Source organism: Castor canadensis, chromosome 2 (assembly GCF_047511655.1).
Source record: "Castor canadensis chromosome 2, mCasCan1.hap1v2, whole genome shotgun sequence".
In the NCBI taxonomy this organism is placed as follows: domain Eukaryota; kingdom Metazoa; phylum Chordata; class Mammalia; order Rodentia; family Castoridae; genus Castor; species Castor canadensis.
The window spans coordinates 97259404-97277890 of NC_133387.1; the positions used below are offsets into that span (position 1 = coordinate 97259404).

The following is an 18487-nucleotide window of genomic DNA, read 5'->3' on the forward strand; positions in this document are numbered from 1 at the left end:
GTTTTTTCTAACCTTCCATTAAATATACTTTATATCCTTATTAATAAATACATTTCTCTCCTCCAGCACAACAGTTAATAGAGTTCTCTTACACTGTAATGTTCAGGGTTTAGCATATTCATTCTAACCATTCCTACCTTCCAGGTTAGCTAATCCATCCTAAATACAAGTATAGAAGCATATACACGTTCCACTCTTTCACTTTCTTAAAATCTCTCATAAAAAATCATTCTAGCTCTCTCATAGTGCTCAACAGGCATCATCTCTGCTCCTTCAAAAAATTACCATACGCCTTACCCAAGCCCCTTCATGCAAAAGAAAGTAACTCCCCCTCTTTCACTGGCTGCTTTGCACAGTTGGGCTGAGGCTCACCTCCCTGCACCTTTCTCACAAGCAGAGGGCTAGGACTTTCTCCCAGGTCACTCTCTTTCCTAAGCCACTGATCTATTTGCTTACTGCTGCACCATTAAGCATTCCTTTTTTTTTTTAATCTTTCCCTCTCTATTCATTTTTACCATCAACCAAAACATGATCTGCAGAAATTATCTCCATACACTGCCCCTTCTCTATACCTGTCAGATGATCTGTCTTCTTTATTTACAAATTTTTTGAAAGAAGGGTCTTTAGTGGTTGTTTCAATTCCCTCACCTCCAACTGACTCTTGAGGCTGTCCTTGTCAAGGTCATCAGTAACTTATAATTACCAAATAAAACACCCTTGATTCAGTCATCCAACCATTTAATCGCCAAGCCATCTTGGACACTAACTGTCCACTTCTTTCTGGAAACCTCTCCTTTGGAATTGCTAACACCACTCTCTGGATTTCTTCCAGGCCTCCTAACAGCTACTACTCAGACTTCTTTGCCATTTTTATTTTAATTGCCTGAGTCTTTAGAGTGCTCCAGAAAATTCAACATCAGTCTTCTTCTCTTCTCATTCTATAGCTTTAAACTGGGTAGTATAAACTGAGTAATGTCCTTAAAAATGACTTCATTTTACTCAATTGTGGTTACCAACTTTGTACTAAGAGAGAATCTCCATCCTAAAGTCCACACTCAAGTTCCTAAAACCTCCATAACATCTCCGCCTGATGTACTAGCTATTTAATTTCAAGACCAAACTAGCAAAGTCCTTATTTGAACTATCCCTTATTGCAATTAGTGGCATTCCCTCATACTACTATCATACCACTATCAAAGCAAGAACCTGGATTTCCCTTCCACTCTTCCATCTTTGATAACATTCATCACTAAACTAGTCATCACTAAGGCTAAAAAGTCCACCTCCTAAGACTATCCAAATTCATTTCTTCTACTTTATCTGGACAACTCAGGATTTTGTTGAGTTCCTGTAATGCCTTGCCTAGAGGACTATAATAGCCTTCTAAATTGTCTCTTATCCCCAATTACTTTCCTATTTAAATCACCGTCTGGCAAATTCAGCTTTCTAAAACATGTCAGATTATATCTCACGATTACCTGTTGGTCAATAAACATCTGAATAAACAAGTGAAAAAAATGACCTCTTCCTGTAACAATATGGTAAATACTTTACCATACTGCTATCTAAAACTGATCTTCCTGCCTCTTGTCCATCAGACCTTCACTCTACACTATATTAATTTTCCTAAAGTTTAGCTAAGTTTATGTCACTCTTGTTCTTAAAACACTCAATAATTTCTCCTTTTGTATTAGATGGAGTTCAAATTCCTTAGCCTGAATATAGAACTAGTTCCAATCTGTCTGTATAGTTCTCTTGCCAAGTCAGTTTTTTATGTTTGCCACATCCCAAACAGTTTGAACTTTCTAGCTTCTCAGTTTATTATATAGGGGAAGCCAGCTTCTCCATCTGCCACTGCCCATATATTAAAGCCCAAACATCCCTCCATCTATGAAACCATCACTTAAACAAACAACTAAAAGTGACTCCTTTCAGCTGTGAACGTCTTAAAATTGTTTTTGCCTTTTTCAGTCTTTAATCACAGGCTGTGTACACACACATGTGTGAAATTTCATTCCTTATTATAATAAAAGTTCCCTGAAAGACTGAGATCATAGTCACATAACATACATTTTTCACAACATCCAAATAGCATCAGTACATCACAGGTGCCAAACAGAAACTTACTGACACATTAATACAGGACTAACAGTTTTTGAATTACTATAATCTTAACTGCCTAGTTAAGAAACCTTTAGAAAATTAAAATTTGCTAATACTTACTTTAATAGGACAGTCAAAAGTCTCATGAAATTCTTCTCCAGAATATAGTCCAAACACCTGCACCTAAGAAGTAAATGAATCATACTGGCTCATCATGACAGTAACAGAAAAGGCTGCTGAGTCAGTAAGAACATATACTATCAATAATTTTTAAAAGAAGAAAAGTAGAACATTTAATAATTCTATGGCCCTGTGACCACTATTAAATATCCAATGAAAACAATTCAATTAGAGTGAAAGCACGCTGCTGTAATTAAGATTTTAGAAGCATCCCATGGATAGAGTTCCCCTCACTAACCACAAATCCGTTTTATAAAATGGATGCCGACTCTCAAAAAATGAAATAGATATGAAAAGGTTATTAATATTCTTTTATGAACTTCCATAGGCTGTGCCTAAATGAACTATTTCTTTTACCTCTTAAAGGAGAAGGAAGTTTATTTCTTGAGCCATATATAGATAAATCAGCCACAGATCAATGTGGTAAGAGATGAGGTGAACTGTATTTCATTTACAACTTATGCTAAATCTATGAGAGTATATAAATGAGCAATTTAAGTTCCCACTTATCAGTTCCTGCCTTAAAGCTATTTCAGTCTATTTCATTCATACTTTTTCAGAATTCTTTAATTAACCATAACAATAACAAAAACAGAATTGAGGTGCAATATACATATTGTAAAGGATATAAATCATAAATTTACAGCTTGACATATTTTTACAAAATAAACCTAACCCTCCAACCATCAGCTAAATCAAGAATAGAACTCAAAATAGATGCAATGGTACATGCCTGTAATCCCAGCACTCACCAGGCTGAGGCAGGAGGACCACAAGTTCAAGTCCAGCCTGGGCCATAGAGCAAGGCCCAATAAATAAATAAACAAACAAAAAATAAATAAAATACATTTCAAAAAAAAGAAAAGAAAAGAAATAGAATCCAAGATATCCCTCTGTGTCCCTTCCCATAAGCAACACTCAAGCTAACTACTGTCCTGGGATGTATCACCATGTGTAAATCATATTGATATTTGAATTTTATATAAGTGGAATCACATACAATTTCATTGGCTTCTTCAGTCAACATACTGTTTGTGACATTCATGCATATTATTGCATATAGCAGTAATTGGTCCTTTGTTCTTGCTATATAGTATTTCAACATATGACTACATCATAACTCATGTATTCCTTCCATTAATGACTACTTGGGTTGTATCCAGATCAGGGATGTTATGAATAGTATGAACACTTTTTAAAAATCTCTTGGTACACTTACACACATTCATGAAGGGCACATAACTAGAGATGAAAATACTAAGTCATAGGTTATGAAGATGTTCACATTTAATAGACAGCAAACCACTTCACAAAATCCTTCCATTTATGTGAGAACACAGCAACAGGTGCCATCTTAGAAGCACAAAGAGCAGTCCTCACCAGTTACTGAACCCTAGTTCCTTTGTATCCTCCAGAACTGTAAGAAATAATCTAAGGTATTTTACTGTAGCAACACAGGCCAAAAGAAACCTCTCTATAAGAAGGTCTTTAGCTACAAATCCAATTTTTATATAGATATAGGACTATTCAAACTTTCAATTCTTTCTTACCAACTTAAGTTGGCAAGTTGTGAGTGGTTCATTCTTCCAAGTTTCAAACAGAAAATTCACTCATGTTATGAAATCGTTTTTATACACAGACTCATGCCTTAAAAGAGAAAATCTTTGAATCAGGTGTAACGGAACAACTCTGTAATCCTAGCACTCAGGAGGAAGAGGCAGAAAGATCACCAGTTTGAAGCCAAGAGACATGCTTTCTCAGAAAAACAATGAAAAGATAAAATCTTTAGGAATCTTAACTCATTTTGTGACTGTTGTTTTCAAGTACCTGTGCCAAGTCAATTATTTAGGTTCTAAGAACAGCACATGATATAATGTAACATAGAGGGGATTTGATTTCCCCTGAGATTGTCTCTTAGAATGTAGTCTTGACATGACAAACATATGTATACCCCATTATTACCTCATATGTCATTGTTCAGAGGGTATACTAATTATTTTTATACAGTTTATAAGCCTAGGATATACTGAACTTCATACAAGATGGTGGTCAAGAAGCCAGGAAAGGGAAGTATTACATTCAGGGTTTTACTTTACCACGGGAAAGTGTAACTTCATAGATACCAACAAATCCAAGAAAACTGGGCAAAAGGAAATCAAGCTCATTTGAGGACAATCTAAGAAAGTGATTTTACAATACCCAAAACATATCAAGCAGGATCAAAAGCAAATCAGGTTCTAAATATGTTTGCTAATCCAGGGTCAGAAAGAAGTCTTCTCTCTATTCTGGAATGGATTTAAAAAAAAAAAAAAAGGCAAAAACATAAACAAGGTCTGTACCATTCCAAAAATTCAAGAGGGAGAAAAACAACACTGTTTAAACATGCCTTAATAGTGATCAGAAATCAAAGAAAAACCAGTTGGAAAATGCAACAAGAAGAAATGACCTCTATAAACCAGGGCGATAATGATGACTACACTGAGCTAACAATTACTCGGTGTGTTGTTGGTTCTACATACTACATCAAATAATTTATGCATATTAAGTTATTTAGTCCTAATAACTCATAGTGTAGAAACTACGATTATCCCCATTTTACAGGGGAGGAAACAGACTGAGTCATTGAGAGGTATAAACAGCTTATCTGACATCATACAGCTACAATAGGTTGATATGATGGAGTTAGAAGTCATAGAAAAATTTTAGAAAAATTAAAAATGCAAAATGGAACAAAAATGTACTCCATAGAGCAATAAAGAACAGAAGTGATGTTGGAAGAAAAGCAAATCAACAAAGGGAATAAACATGTAGAGAAACTGTCTCCGACTACAGAGAAATGAAAGAATAAAACCAATGAGACAGCAAATCACATACATGGCATTATACAATATGACCTACTTTTCTTATGATTTTGAAAAAGATAAAAAGGGAAAATAGTGCTTGTCCATTCATCCTCTTACATGGAAAAGTTTAGTACAATAAGGATAGAAGGGGAATGCACAGACTGCAGTGGGTTAGGAAATGAATGTGTAGCAACAAAGACAGTTAAATGATGGAGGGGTGAATTCAACTAATATATTATAAGAACTTTTGTAAATGTTACAATGCACCTCTAGTACAATAATTCAAAATAAATAAATTGCTAAAAAAGTAAAGACAGTTAATATGTAACCATGAGGCACCTCCCCACCCTCCCATGCAGACATCGATTGTGCCTACCGCACAGCTGAGACAAGGAAGGCACTGAGAGGCCAAGCTACATGCCCACCTTAATGCAGCAGAGTGGAGTTCTAGCCTGGGCAGAACACAGAGCTATGCTCTTGGCCTCTAAGCAATACTGCCTCCAGCCTTAGATTATTGAATTTCTTTGACGAAATGAAAATAAATGGAACTGGAGTAATAATCAAAATTATAGCTGAAGTAAACTTTCCTAAAATGAAAACAACCCCTCAGTATATGGATCAAAAGGACTTACTACATTCCAGACAAAATTAATGAAAAGAGACCAGAACTAGACATAACTTATCAAACTGAATTAAAAGGATCATGTATTATTGTTGTTGTCGTTATTTTTATTAGTAGTAGTACAACCTCCAAGTTAGGACAAAAAAATGTTTTAAGATTTTTTAATGCAGATCAGTGGGCTGGCATCAGACATGTCTACAAAGTGTGAGAAAAAATAGAGCATCATTTCCAAAATTCGAAAGAAAGTATTTTAACCCAGAATTTTATACTACAGTTTAGTTTATATATGAAGGCAACATATGCAAGAGAGAAGAAAATAAGCCCTGTATGTACTTATCCTGAAAGTTACCTATAAATATATGCCCAATAAAATGAAACTGAACACATGCAGAAATACACATTTGATATATGTGCATATGCGTATCACAAAATTTAGAACTCATGCTTGGAGAAGCCATGAGTAAATGAGATCAGAAATAACCACCAGATAAATAAAGAGTAAGTTTCAACCAACTGTTAGAATTAGAACTTTAAAAGTGAATGCAAATAGTAAATACTATCCTTAAAATACAGATTATAATTTGCTTATGAATCTTAATAAACTAAAGAAAGCAAAAATCACAACAGCTATTGAAAGATGTATTGGAAAGAATAAAAAGAAAGATGCATTAGCTCTAGATATCTGGAGCTTATATGTGTAAATACCTTTATTTTTTTAATCATTACTCATCATTATACCCAACATCATTCTGTACTAGCTTCTTAATTTTCACAATAATGACTAACCTATGGTAAGGTGGGGCTTACACAAATATATGCACTGCAAGATTTATTTTCAGCTCCATTAAGTCTAATAAAATACATAAGAAAACCATTTTTCAACTATATCATAGGTCTAGACAAAAATATGGCAGTCACAAATTTTAATAAGTATACCATGGGATATTTTAGGGTCATCTTATTATGTACCACACAGTCATTAAAATATTCCACTTTGATACTCTAACAGTAATTTGTCAACATTTAAAGCTCAGAAAAATCCCTAATGTATCTTAGAAAAAATTTGTTCCCAATTCATAAACTGAGTATTTTCCTTCACCAGTTTTGTTTAATTAAGTTTGTATCAGTCTGGAAGGAATTGCTTGCCTTAAAGGAAACAAAATGAAGATTAACTTTCTTTGCAAATATATGAACATAAAAATGTTTCAATACTGTGGATGATTTTTTCAACTTCTGTACAAAACAACTCCTCCCTTATCTTTCTTTGACAATCATGTTCATCTTAGAATTTCACAAAGTACTATAAAATTTGATGGTGCTTTCTGAAAAGCACTAGTGTTCCAACTACGTTTCAAAAGACTCTTTGGGCAACATTAGTCTGAGATATATAAAATGCATTCTTCTATGTCAAAAGGACTCCATGTTACTTTTGTTAACAGATTAATGGGTATAATATCGTTACAGACAGGAATAGGTGTCTCTTTTTTACTGAGTGTACTGTTTTTAATTTAGTCATCTTAATGGCCCATTGAATTTAGAGCACATAAAAAATACAAAATTAGATTAGGAAATCTTTATTCAGTAAGGAATATGTAAGGTTCTATAATGACTCTTTAATGCATTCTCTTCTTAAACTGTTATTTTAGAAAAGTAGCTTAAATACACTGCATTAGAATTTCATCATTACAAACCAACATTAGAAAAGACTTCCATCGACTTAAAAACAAAAAAAGACATTCTTATAAGTGGAAAATCAATCACAGCAACCACTAAATGTCACAGCTCAACATCAGCAAGAAGCACTGATAATTGTTAGTTATACACTGCACAAATGATGTATGTCCTTGGTCGAGGAAGTAGGTGCCAGGTTTTTAGAAAACTGTACATATATTGATTTTACATTTATTTAATGTGGCCATTGTAGGACACTTTATTCTTCTGATAAACTATGATAGCTTATCAAAAGATTCTATAATTCAAGAGTAACATTCATAACTTGTGTGTGAAAATGAAAACCATCAGCCCACAGAAATCATGCCCACAAAATCCAATTTTGTGGATTTATGGCAGAAAGGCTTAAACTACTGTCTTGCAGGAACTGCAGACTAGTCACTGAAGTCTAAGTGGCACAGCAATAATGATTAAGGTGACACGTCACCCTGCCAGAGCTGTTAATCAGCTTAATACTAGTTAGATTATTGACATTCTTGTAATTACTTTTCCTAAGGCACATTTGTGCAAAATATATTTTCCTTTAATTATGAGCAATCGGAAGCAAGTCCAATACTCAAAAAGAATAACCAAGGTTCCCTCAATGCAGGTATACAGTAACCAGATCACCTGAGGTTGGACAAAATCACAGCACTCAGTGCCAGAGCACTACTTCCAATGTTACCATGTTCTCACCATACCTTGCCATCCTCTGAACACACACCCATGTGTTCTCCACTTTCATCCAGGCTAATCTGATTTATCTTCACAGGACTCTATTAAAAACAAACAAAAAGAACACGTAAAACTTCAGGAAAGCAGGCAACAATCAAGTGCCTTACTCTTTGTAAAACTGAAGTAATTTAAGTTGTTTTACCTGTTTAGATGCATGAGTTCAAGACAATATTTTGTTTTGCAAATGAAAATAGTTAACATATATGGGATTTCCACAACCCGCCCCATGGCATGTAATAAAATCAGAAACCTAAGATTTCACCAAATATTCTATTTCACATAGTTGAAGTCCCGGCTAAAATGTTATTTCTTACATGCCTTTTTAATCTGCTCTATTTTACTTTATATTCTTAAATTTATCTTTGCCAACAAAATCTGTTATAAGAATTAAACAAACCAAAGCTAAAATAAAAGTCAGTGTGGAAATAAAGTTTTTTGACTTTGGTTCACCAGACAGCCTACTGCTTCTCTTATAACAAACTAATTATCATTTACTTATGATCATTAAATTTTCATTTACTTATGATCAGTACTTTCTGGGGAAGACCATAGGGTGTAACTGACATTAATTAACTTTGTTATACCCCATTCTTTTAAATAATTTCAAATTTAGGAATCTGTGAGAATAGGAAGTAGGATTTCTACTTTGGGGTATATCTTTCAAAGAATAAACATACAACTTTATTTTTAATAATTTTAGCACTTTCCAAGTTGCTATATACCCAAATGTTTACTTATTAAAAGAGTCATACAGCAATGTGTACATGTTAAATAGTTACTGATATAAATAATATCTCAACTGAAATAGTTTAGAGAGAACATGTTTTTATTTTATTGTTTGGTTTGGATATCAGTATAATTTAGTGTATATCCTGCAACTCTTTGTCAATTTAGAAGAAATTTGCATTGTATTTGGTAAATAAAGGGTGCAATGTTTTTACAAAGTGTTATACATTGATTCTAATACTAAATAGTGAGAACTATAAATGATATGAACTTCATTTAGAAATATAGTAAGCTTAGTATCTCAGTATTTGACAGATCTTTGTTGAGCTAGAAATTTTGTACTTCTAATTGTTCCCTAAGAGATTACAAGGAATGAATAATCACAGGTAACTCTCAAAGAGTAAAATTCAGAAACAGACCATTATTCTAAATACACATTCCTCAATATAGGAATAATATCTTGTTCACATGAGTAGATAATTAAAGGAGAAATAATTTTCTAACTTAACTAATGGAACAGAAAACCATTCAAAATTTTTTTTTTTTTTTGGTTCTGGGGCTTGAACTCAGGGCCTTTACCTTGAGCCACTCCACCAGCCCAATTTTTTGTGACAAGGTTTTTCAAGATAGGGTCTCACGAATTATTTGTCTGAGGTGGCTTCGAACTGCGATCCTCCTGATCTCTGCCTCCTGAATAGAAAGGATTGCAGGCATGAGCCACCGGTGCCGGCTCCATTTCAATTTTAATGCAATGTCAAAATTATATTTACATAGAGCAAGTATTAAGTGTTTCAAATAGCTCCAGAAGGCAATTGTAGATGCAAATAAATAAAGGTCATACAAACTTTATTCAAAAAATATATAGTCATACAGGTAGATTTTCTAATAGTCAAAATCAGTAAATGTTGTCAACATTAAAAAAACAGAAAGCTTTTTTTTTTTAAATTCTTAAATGAGGAAAGTTTCCAACTACCTTATAGAAAACACAGCAGGCAGAAACTAACCATGATAATCTAAAGCTGTTAAAACATGAGCTTTCAATTTAATTTTTTAACTATCTAACCTGAAAATGGTTTGGCTGGCTGATGAGATAAATGCAAATACACAAAAAGGAATGCTAGATCTTCAACTGCAAAGCATCTCAGAACCAGTTAGCAAAGGTCAGAACAGACCAAGATCCCAGACCTTGGAAAGACCATCCACTGACTGATGCTGAGAGACATTCCCACATATAGGAAGAGCCAGCTGGCTACAAAGTAGTTTCACATCTGGATCCCTCAACTGCAGCACAAACAACATTCTTGGGATGCACTACGTGAAAAACAAGCTAACACTTTAAAAGTACCTAGGATGTTAGAAAAGGAAAGATCCTTGAAGGCAGACATGTGGGCCACTCTAGAGGAGAATAAACTGCAGCCTATGGCAGAGAACAAGAGAGGAAAGCTCAGGGCTAGGGTCCAACCTCAAGAGGAAGGAGTGAAGGTACCTACTCTGAAGAGGACACTGTAGACCAACAAGGAAACTGCAAAGACAAAGCACCTAGCAGAGCATGTCTTCTGGGTAGAAGTCTGAATGTCATTTTCTACAGTCTTTTTTGAATAAATGCTTTCCTCAAATTGAGTATCTTCTGTTAACAGTTCTCTCGTTCTGATCTTCTGTTCAACCAATGACATTTTAATATCCATTTTACTCTCAGCAATTATAAACCCCACATACCTCTGATTGTACTTTGATCTGCATCCTGTTATCATCTGCCTAAAATTATAATTTAATGAATTTGTGTAGCCTACATTTCCTGCCCTATTGATTACAGAACTATCCACATGTGGCTATTTAAACTGTAAGTTAAATTACTTAAAGTTAAATAAAAATTAAAACCCAGTTCCTCAATTGAAATACGTATGTCAAAAGCTCAACAGCCATACGTGACTAGTGGCTACTGTACTGAGGCACAGAGATCACAGAACACCTTCACAAAACTGAAATCCAATGATAAATGCAGCAAAGAGGTCAAGCCTTCATTATAAGGCCCTTTACTACAATTTACATTTAGGAGTATATTTTCTTTTTATGTACATGTCAAATTTTATGTAATCAGTTCTTGGATTCTATCACCGAACGGTTCGTGGTCTGTCCTAACCCTCTCTGAATTACACCATATCATTTCCAAAGCCTCATGTGATACCCAACCTTGGAAGACACTGGCCAGCAAAGGATGGTTATCTCTACCTTGCAATTAGGAAAATGAAACTCAAAAAAAGTTTCAAGATAAGCGAATTATAGACTATGTATACACATGTGCTTGTGGTTGGTCTGAAGCTATGTGGCTAAGCCACATAATGGTACTGAGAGCACATAAACCGAACTCGTTACAACGCGATGCTCCCTAAATACAAAGTTTACAACATTATACTAGCAACATTATGGGAAGGGAGCATTGTACCTATCAAGTGTGACAATCCTCTTTCCCTCATAGCGTGGTTAGCAATAGAAGATTCTTTAAAAATTTTTTTTTTCTGCCAGTGATCAATAGTCATTGATTCATTTCCCTGACCACTAATAAACTTACACGTTTTTCTTGTCTATTGGCCAATTAATTCTTCTATAAAATGTTTTCTTCATATCTTTTGCTCATTTTTTTCTACTAACATGTTTCTTATTTTATATTCATGCAGATATTGTATATATGGTCTTCTGTATTTTTCCAAGATAGTTATTACTTTACTTATTATTATTTAAGCCTTTAATCCTTTCAGGAATCATTTTATTTTCTTGCCCATGCATACACAGTTGGACTAGCCTTTTTTATTAAATAATCCATCCTTTTACTCCTGAAGAGAAATATGTTTATCATATAATAAATATTTATATACAGCGATAACTTCCTAAGTTTTCAAGTATGGTCTCTGGCCATTCATATATCAATTCAACATTGATTTAATTATAGAACATGTATACAGTGTATCCTGAGATTTGCAAAGGTGAGTCCCAGTCAGTTTTTCATATTTTCCCTGGCTTCTCTCAAGCACTTATTCTTCTGTGTGAATTTTAAAATAAAATGACCTAAATGTTGCTAAAAATAATGGTCACTGTTCACCTCTTACTTTATCCCATAGAGCATATGACACTGCTGATAACTCTTCCTCTTTGTTTCCGTGACACCATACCTATCTGACTTTTCTTTTAAACTCCTGGTATCTCACATCTCTGATTTCCATGTCTAATATTCTGGTCCTTGTACCTCTGGTATTTCACATCTGTATTCAGCACTGGTACTCCCTGGGCCATGGAATGACTCCTGAATCAACTTATATTTCCAAACTGGACCTCTTCCTGTTTCAGACCAATGTATAAGACTGTTTATTCTACATTTGTACTTGCATGTCTAACACGCATTCAACTAAAAGACATCCAAAACCGAGCTCCTCATAGCCACTCCTGAAGGGGCTCTCCATCTCAATTAATGCCTTTTACATTCTTCTATTTGCTTAAGCACAAACCTTGGAGTCATTTTTGATTTCTATTCTTTTCCACTCTGCATCACATCTGTAGGTAATTCTTGTCACCTCTTCAGACAAAATTTACCCAGACTTCTATCACATTTTACCACCCCTTTGGCTACCATTCTGGTCTAAACCACCAACATTCTTGTACGGATTATCAGAATAGTCTCCTAACTAACTAGTTGACCTCCTCCTGCCCTAACTCTCCCAGAAACCTATTCTCAAGAAGCCAACAGGGTGATACTGTTAACAGACTGGTAAGACTGTTGGTGGGAATGTAAATTGGTACAACTATGGAAAGAAGAATGGAAGTTCCTTAAAAAACTAAAAATGAACAACTAAATTGACCCAGTGATACCACTCTTAGTGCACAAGTCAGGATATAACAGAGACACTTGCACATCTTATTTATTACAGCACTATTCACAATAGCCAGGCTTTGAAATCAGCCTAGATGACCTCCAACCCCTTCAGCCAATGATTGGATAAAGAAAATAAGGTATGTATAAACAATGGAGTATGATTAAGCCATAAAGATGAATGAAATTATGGCATTTGCAGGAAAAATGGATGGACAGGATACCATCATATTAAGTAAAATAAGCCAGGTGCAGAAAGAGTAAGGTCTCATATTCTCTTATATACAAAATCTAGACCTAAATTGTATATACATGTATATACCACACACACACACATATGTGCACACACAAAAACATGACTGCAATAGAGGGACTGTCTGGGGGGGGTGAGGGAGACAGGGGAGAGGGAAAGAGAATGGTGGAGGAGAACAATGCTAAAATACATATCAATATATGAAGGTGGTACAAAGCAACTCACAGAAAACTGTTGGAAAATACAAGAATGTTGGAAATAGAGGAGAAATAAAGAGCAAGAGAGGGGTTAATCTTATCAATGCACCATACAGGGTAACCTCTTTACACAATACATAAAAATAAAAAAAAAAAAAAAGATTTCACTCCTTTGCCTAAGACTCTCTAATGGCCTCCAATCTCAAAATAAAACTAAGTTTTTACTATGACTTCAAAAAGTAAACGATCTGGTCCCAGCCCTGCCTCCAACTTCCGATCTCAACTCCTCTCCTAGAATGACTAGAGGTCATTCTAGTCAGGATGACCTCTTGCTGTTTCTGTAGCCTTAAGATCTTGCCACTATTTACCTGGTACCTGCTTTCTTACTTGCTCTTCCCTGTAATCATCTTCTCAGTGAGGTTCTCATGGCCAATAAATATCAACTTTCAAAAATTTACCCAAATATTTTATAACTCCCTTTCACTGCATTTTTTCTCCCCTTAGCATGTACCATTCACTATCAATTTTACAATGTATTTTATTTATTTATTTTAATTACTGTCAAACTCACTCACTATAATATTAACTTCATCAGATACTGCAAAGAATAAAAAATTCCAACCATACAAATTCTCCTGAGAACAGAATACAAAGGAAATGCTTCCCGATTCATTTTACCAGTACTGTATAACCCTACAATAACAAAACTAAATAAGGATGTTATGAGAAAAAATACAAGCAAATCCCACTCATGAATGTAAGTGAACATGGAAAAATCTTTAAAAACTATATACAAAGCCAGCCAAGTTTATTCCAGAAATGTAAGACTGGATTTATTACATATGGTTTTGACCAAGCACAGTCAAAAATTAATAAAAGATTCAAAAACAAATATTTTAAACTACTCTGCACACACTCCACAGCTCACCTGATACAGAGAATGTCAGTCAGCCCCTCACTATCCTCAGTTGTGTCTAAATTTTTGTGTGATCTGGTTTCCCTATTCTTAATTTTGCAAAAACCTACCTCCCCAAAAAACAAATGGTACTCAACTAGCAAGGTAAAAGTGAATGTGCTGAAATTTGAGGCTCGTTGAAAAGTGGCATGTATTTCCAGGAAGTCGGGCAGCATTATAGGAAAAAAGAATCAAGCAATTGCAGTACCGCACTGAACTCTATGCACCCTGAGCATTTCCAAGTCTCCATGGAACCACATACCCACAGATACCAAGGGTCTATTGTAGTTGTTTGACAGTTTTTTTCTTTTTTCTAGAATTAATAATGACAATAAAGCATCCTTTCCTCATTCCTAACATGCACAATAAAACCCTATTTATACAATATACAAAAAACAGGCAAAACCATATGGGGGAGCAAAACAAAAAAGCAAAGCTAAAAAGTTATTCCTAGAAAGGTCAGTATAACGATGACTTCTAAGCTGTAGAGAGAAAATTGTGATCAGGAAGGGTGGAACGGTTAGAGGGGTAGTTATTATTTCCTTTGAGACTACTTTGTTTTACTGCATATTTTATACACTTTTAAAAAGTTACATTTAATAAAATAAACACTAAAATTTTTATATTAAAATTTAAAAGGTACAAAGGTACTTGCTTATGATCAACATCTTTAACGGGTTATTTCTCAGATTTGAGTGTTTGGAGGTTTTTTGGGTTTTTTTTCCCTTCCATCCTCTACCCTCCCATGGTTTTCAAGCTACTCAAATGTTCCCATTCTATTCAGATCATTTATATTTTCTAAGAAAATACTGCATTTAAAATCTGTACTAATTTTTTTTTTTTGCAGTGCTGGATATCAAACTCAAGGTCTTGCATATACTAGGAAGGGCTATAGCACTGAGTTACATACCCAGCCCAAAGCTGTTTAATTCTTTTAATATTTAAATAATATTAATGATATTAGTACTACTAACAACAACAACAAACAGTAAAATGCTAGTAATAAGTTAACATTTACTATATACTTATGTATCAGGCTCTATTCTGAGAATTTTATGCATATCATTTAATTCTTACAGCAATTTTGAGGTCTACACTGTTATTTTTCCTATTTCCTATGTGCAAAAATGAAAACATATACATAATAGTATATGACATGTGTATAAATATTTGATTTTTTCTTTGATTACTAATTTAGGTGCTTATCACTTATCTTAATCTTTTCAGAGAAGCAATACTTCCATTAACTTGCAATATTTTTAATGTTTTCTATTTTATTAATTTCTTACTATCATTTATTAATTTTGCCCTTATGCTTTAGGAAAATTTTGTTCATCTTTCTCTAAATTTCCTTATACTTACTACATCACTTAATAATTGTAATTACTCATTTATTATTCATAAAATAAAGTATTTTCCACTTATCATTGGTCAAAAACCAAAGACCAGAAAATAATGTGTTATAATGTTTTCTTTATGAGTTGTATTTCATTTGTTTCATTTATCAGGATGGTGATGATATTACAAAAGTCCTCTTACCTGTCAAGGATACATTCCAAATGCCCAGTGGATGCCTATGTTTATTTATGTAGCTATTAATAAATTTTAGTGTAACTGTCCTGTGGTCACAGAATGTAGTTTGTATAATATTTATTTTAAGATATTAAATAATTTCTCTTTGCAACCTAAGATATCAATTTTAAAATAATTAACATTCTCCATTTTAGCCTTAAGGTCTATTTTTTAATGTTATATTCTCTATATACATGTTTACTGCTTTCTTCATCATTTATCAAAAACTGATTAAAAACATGTTTTTGAAACTTAATGGGAGAACAAGGAGATAAAGAGTAGGTAAGAAGGGAGTTAATCTGACCAAAGTTTGATGTACATATGTGTGAATACCAAGGCAAAACCCCCTTGAATAATCCATATACACTTAAAAAAATGAAGGCCAAGAAGTTAAAACACATAGTCTGGGGGAGGGTAAACGGAGAGTGTGAAGGAGGGAGAGTATGGTCGAAATACTTTTTATAGGTACATGAAAACTGAACAATGACACTTGTTGAAAATGTTCTAAGAAGGGGAGACTGGGAATGAGGGAGAATGATGGAGGAGTAAGATACGTTATAAGCACATATGTAAATGTCTCAATGGATCCCCTGTACAACTAATAAATGCTAATCAAAAATATTTTTAGATTAAGTTTTCTTAGCAAAAAAACTTTCCACTACAACAGTTGTAGGTATATCCATCTCTCCTTGAATTTAAGATGAATTTTGGCTTTTATACTAGGTGCCCTATAACTTGGCCTATGGAAGTATACAACTATTATAACCTCATTTTAATTGTAAGTATAATCAACATGATATGCTTTCTGCTCATTAATGCTCTTTTCCCTTAAACTATACTTTTTAATAACATTCCTATTGCCAACATGCTTGATTTTTATTTGGCTTTTTAGGGTATATTCCTGCTCACCATCATTTTGATAGAATATGTTTCTAACGCTGAGCCTTTCTTTCTTTTCTTTTTTTTAAGTAATTGAGTATCTGATCCATTCAGCATTTCTTTACCTACTATATGATTATTTCATAGTTTTTAGAATTATGTTTTCCCATTTCATTTTTTGTTGCTATATTGCTCAAACTCTTTCTTCTTTTATGGCCAGGAATTAGGTATGTTCATTCTACTTTTATTTTATTAGTGATTACCTTTAAGTTATTATAAATTATAATTACATTATATCTCTCCCAAAATCAGTACAAAAACGTTCATAGACTTATTTAAAAAGTGATGTATTTAGTACATAATTATATACTATACCTCATTCCTTGTCTGTTTTAAAGTGAAAATAAGAATATTTACTATTTCTTGGATTACTTTAAATAAAATTAGAGAGCTAAGCAATTAATACATCAGCTAAAAACTACAGTCTTAAATTATAAGTTCTAAGCATGAATCTAGAAACAGAAACTTTTTTCCTACTATGATATCTACAACTTTTAAGATAATTATAAGACTTACTATAAATTAAGGATATTGAGCCCTTATCATGTAAACTGAAAACAAGTTTATAGTTTATAACACATCTCAAATTTTTCTTTAGAATGGCTTTTGAAGAAATCTGAATTTGTGTAACAGTTCCATAACATTTAATAAAGAATAACAGAATTTCAAAATTGCAACTGTCAATGGTGTCTGCAAGTGACCTGGCATCCATAATCATTCCTCTCGTGCACATGAACAAATACCTGACATATCTGTCCCATTTCTATAATCTGAAAACAAAGAAAGAAACAACTAAAAGGCTGCAGAATGTCTACAAACTTGGAGGGAAACCTGACAGTACAAGATTTTGTATTTGTTCAGTGAATGATTTTTCTATGCCTTTTTCTCCACAATACAGAGGGAAGAGCAGAGAGTATACATCTAAGCTCACAATTTGAGGTGTGTGTCCACAAAGGTGGGATACTAGAGTAGATACAGAGAAAGAAAAGGAACCAAAGAAAAGAGAGAGAGATGGCCTCAGCTGTATTTTTCATTAGCTACAATTTTATTCCTAATGGAGACATGTTTGGAATTCTGGACAATATAAGTGAGTTTGTTCAAAATCAATAATGTCAAGCTGACACTATAGAGCATATAAAAATGTTTCTTTAATGGAATAAAAGAAGTCTGAGTAAGCAGGAGGGGGTGAGGACCAGAACATACCTTCTAAATCCAAGTCCACTACAGGTGGTCTCAAGTTCTTAAATTTAAAGAAAAGGCAAAATTACCAACATGTACACCTCATGTGATAATCAATTACCTAATGTAAAATGCCTGAAATAAACACACTTTGTATGGATTATGCCGTCTCTTCAATTAGGAATAAATTCACAGCCATTTCAAAAGCTGCTTCTAATGGTGTTCTTTGTGGCAACTTCTTTTCCCCTGACACTCCTCATCATCCCACCTTAAGCTATCGGTCCCCCAACAGTGAACCTAAGAAATCAATCTGCTAATGTATAATTTGTAAGGCTCCTCTGACTAACAAATGGATAATTGATTCCTTCACAAATGCTGCATCCCCATGGACATGGAGTGGAATGAATAAGAAACAGAAGACAGGATTTCATTTTCCTGCTCTTAGAGAGACCCACTGGTTGGCAACCCCAACACCCACATGGCTGCTGATGCAGCTTCATGCTCTTTAGTCACAGTTAGTGAACAAGCCACACTTACATTCCATGTGTGAAAAGGAAATGTCTGTCCTTTCATACTTGGGGAAGCTCATCTTATTGCTTATTTTACTCTCC

General features: G+C 33.9%; 1 protein-coding gene across 1 annotated transcript in view; it reads right to left on the minus strand.

The window, feature by feature from the left end:
* The window catches only part of Vps41 (VPS41 subunit of HOPS complex), a 162324-nt gene that overhangs the window by 95751 nt on the left and 48086 nt on the right, over positions 1 to 18487 (minus strand). Inside the window, exons 5-6 of the mRNA XM_074065353.1 lie at positions 8160 to 8234; positions 2224 to 2286 (exon numbers count right to left, since the gene is read on the minus strand). Of these exons, the coding sequence (XP_073921454.1) occupies positions 2224 to 2286; positions 8160 to 8234 (138 nt within the window). The remainder of the gene's footprint in view (positions 1 to 2223; positions 2287 to 8159; positions 8235 to 18487) is intronic.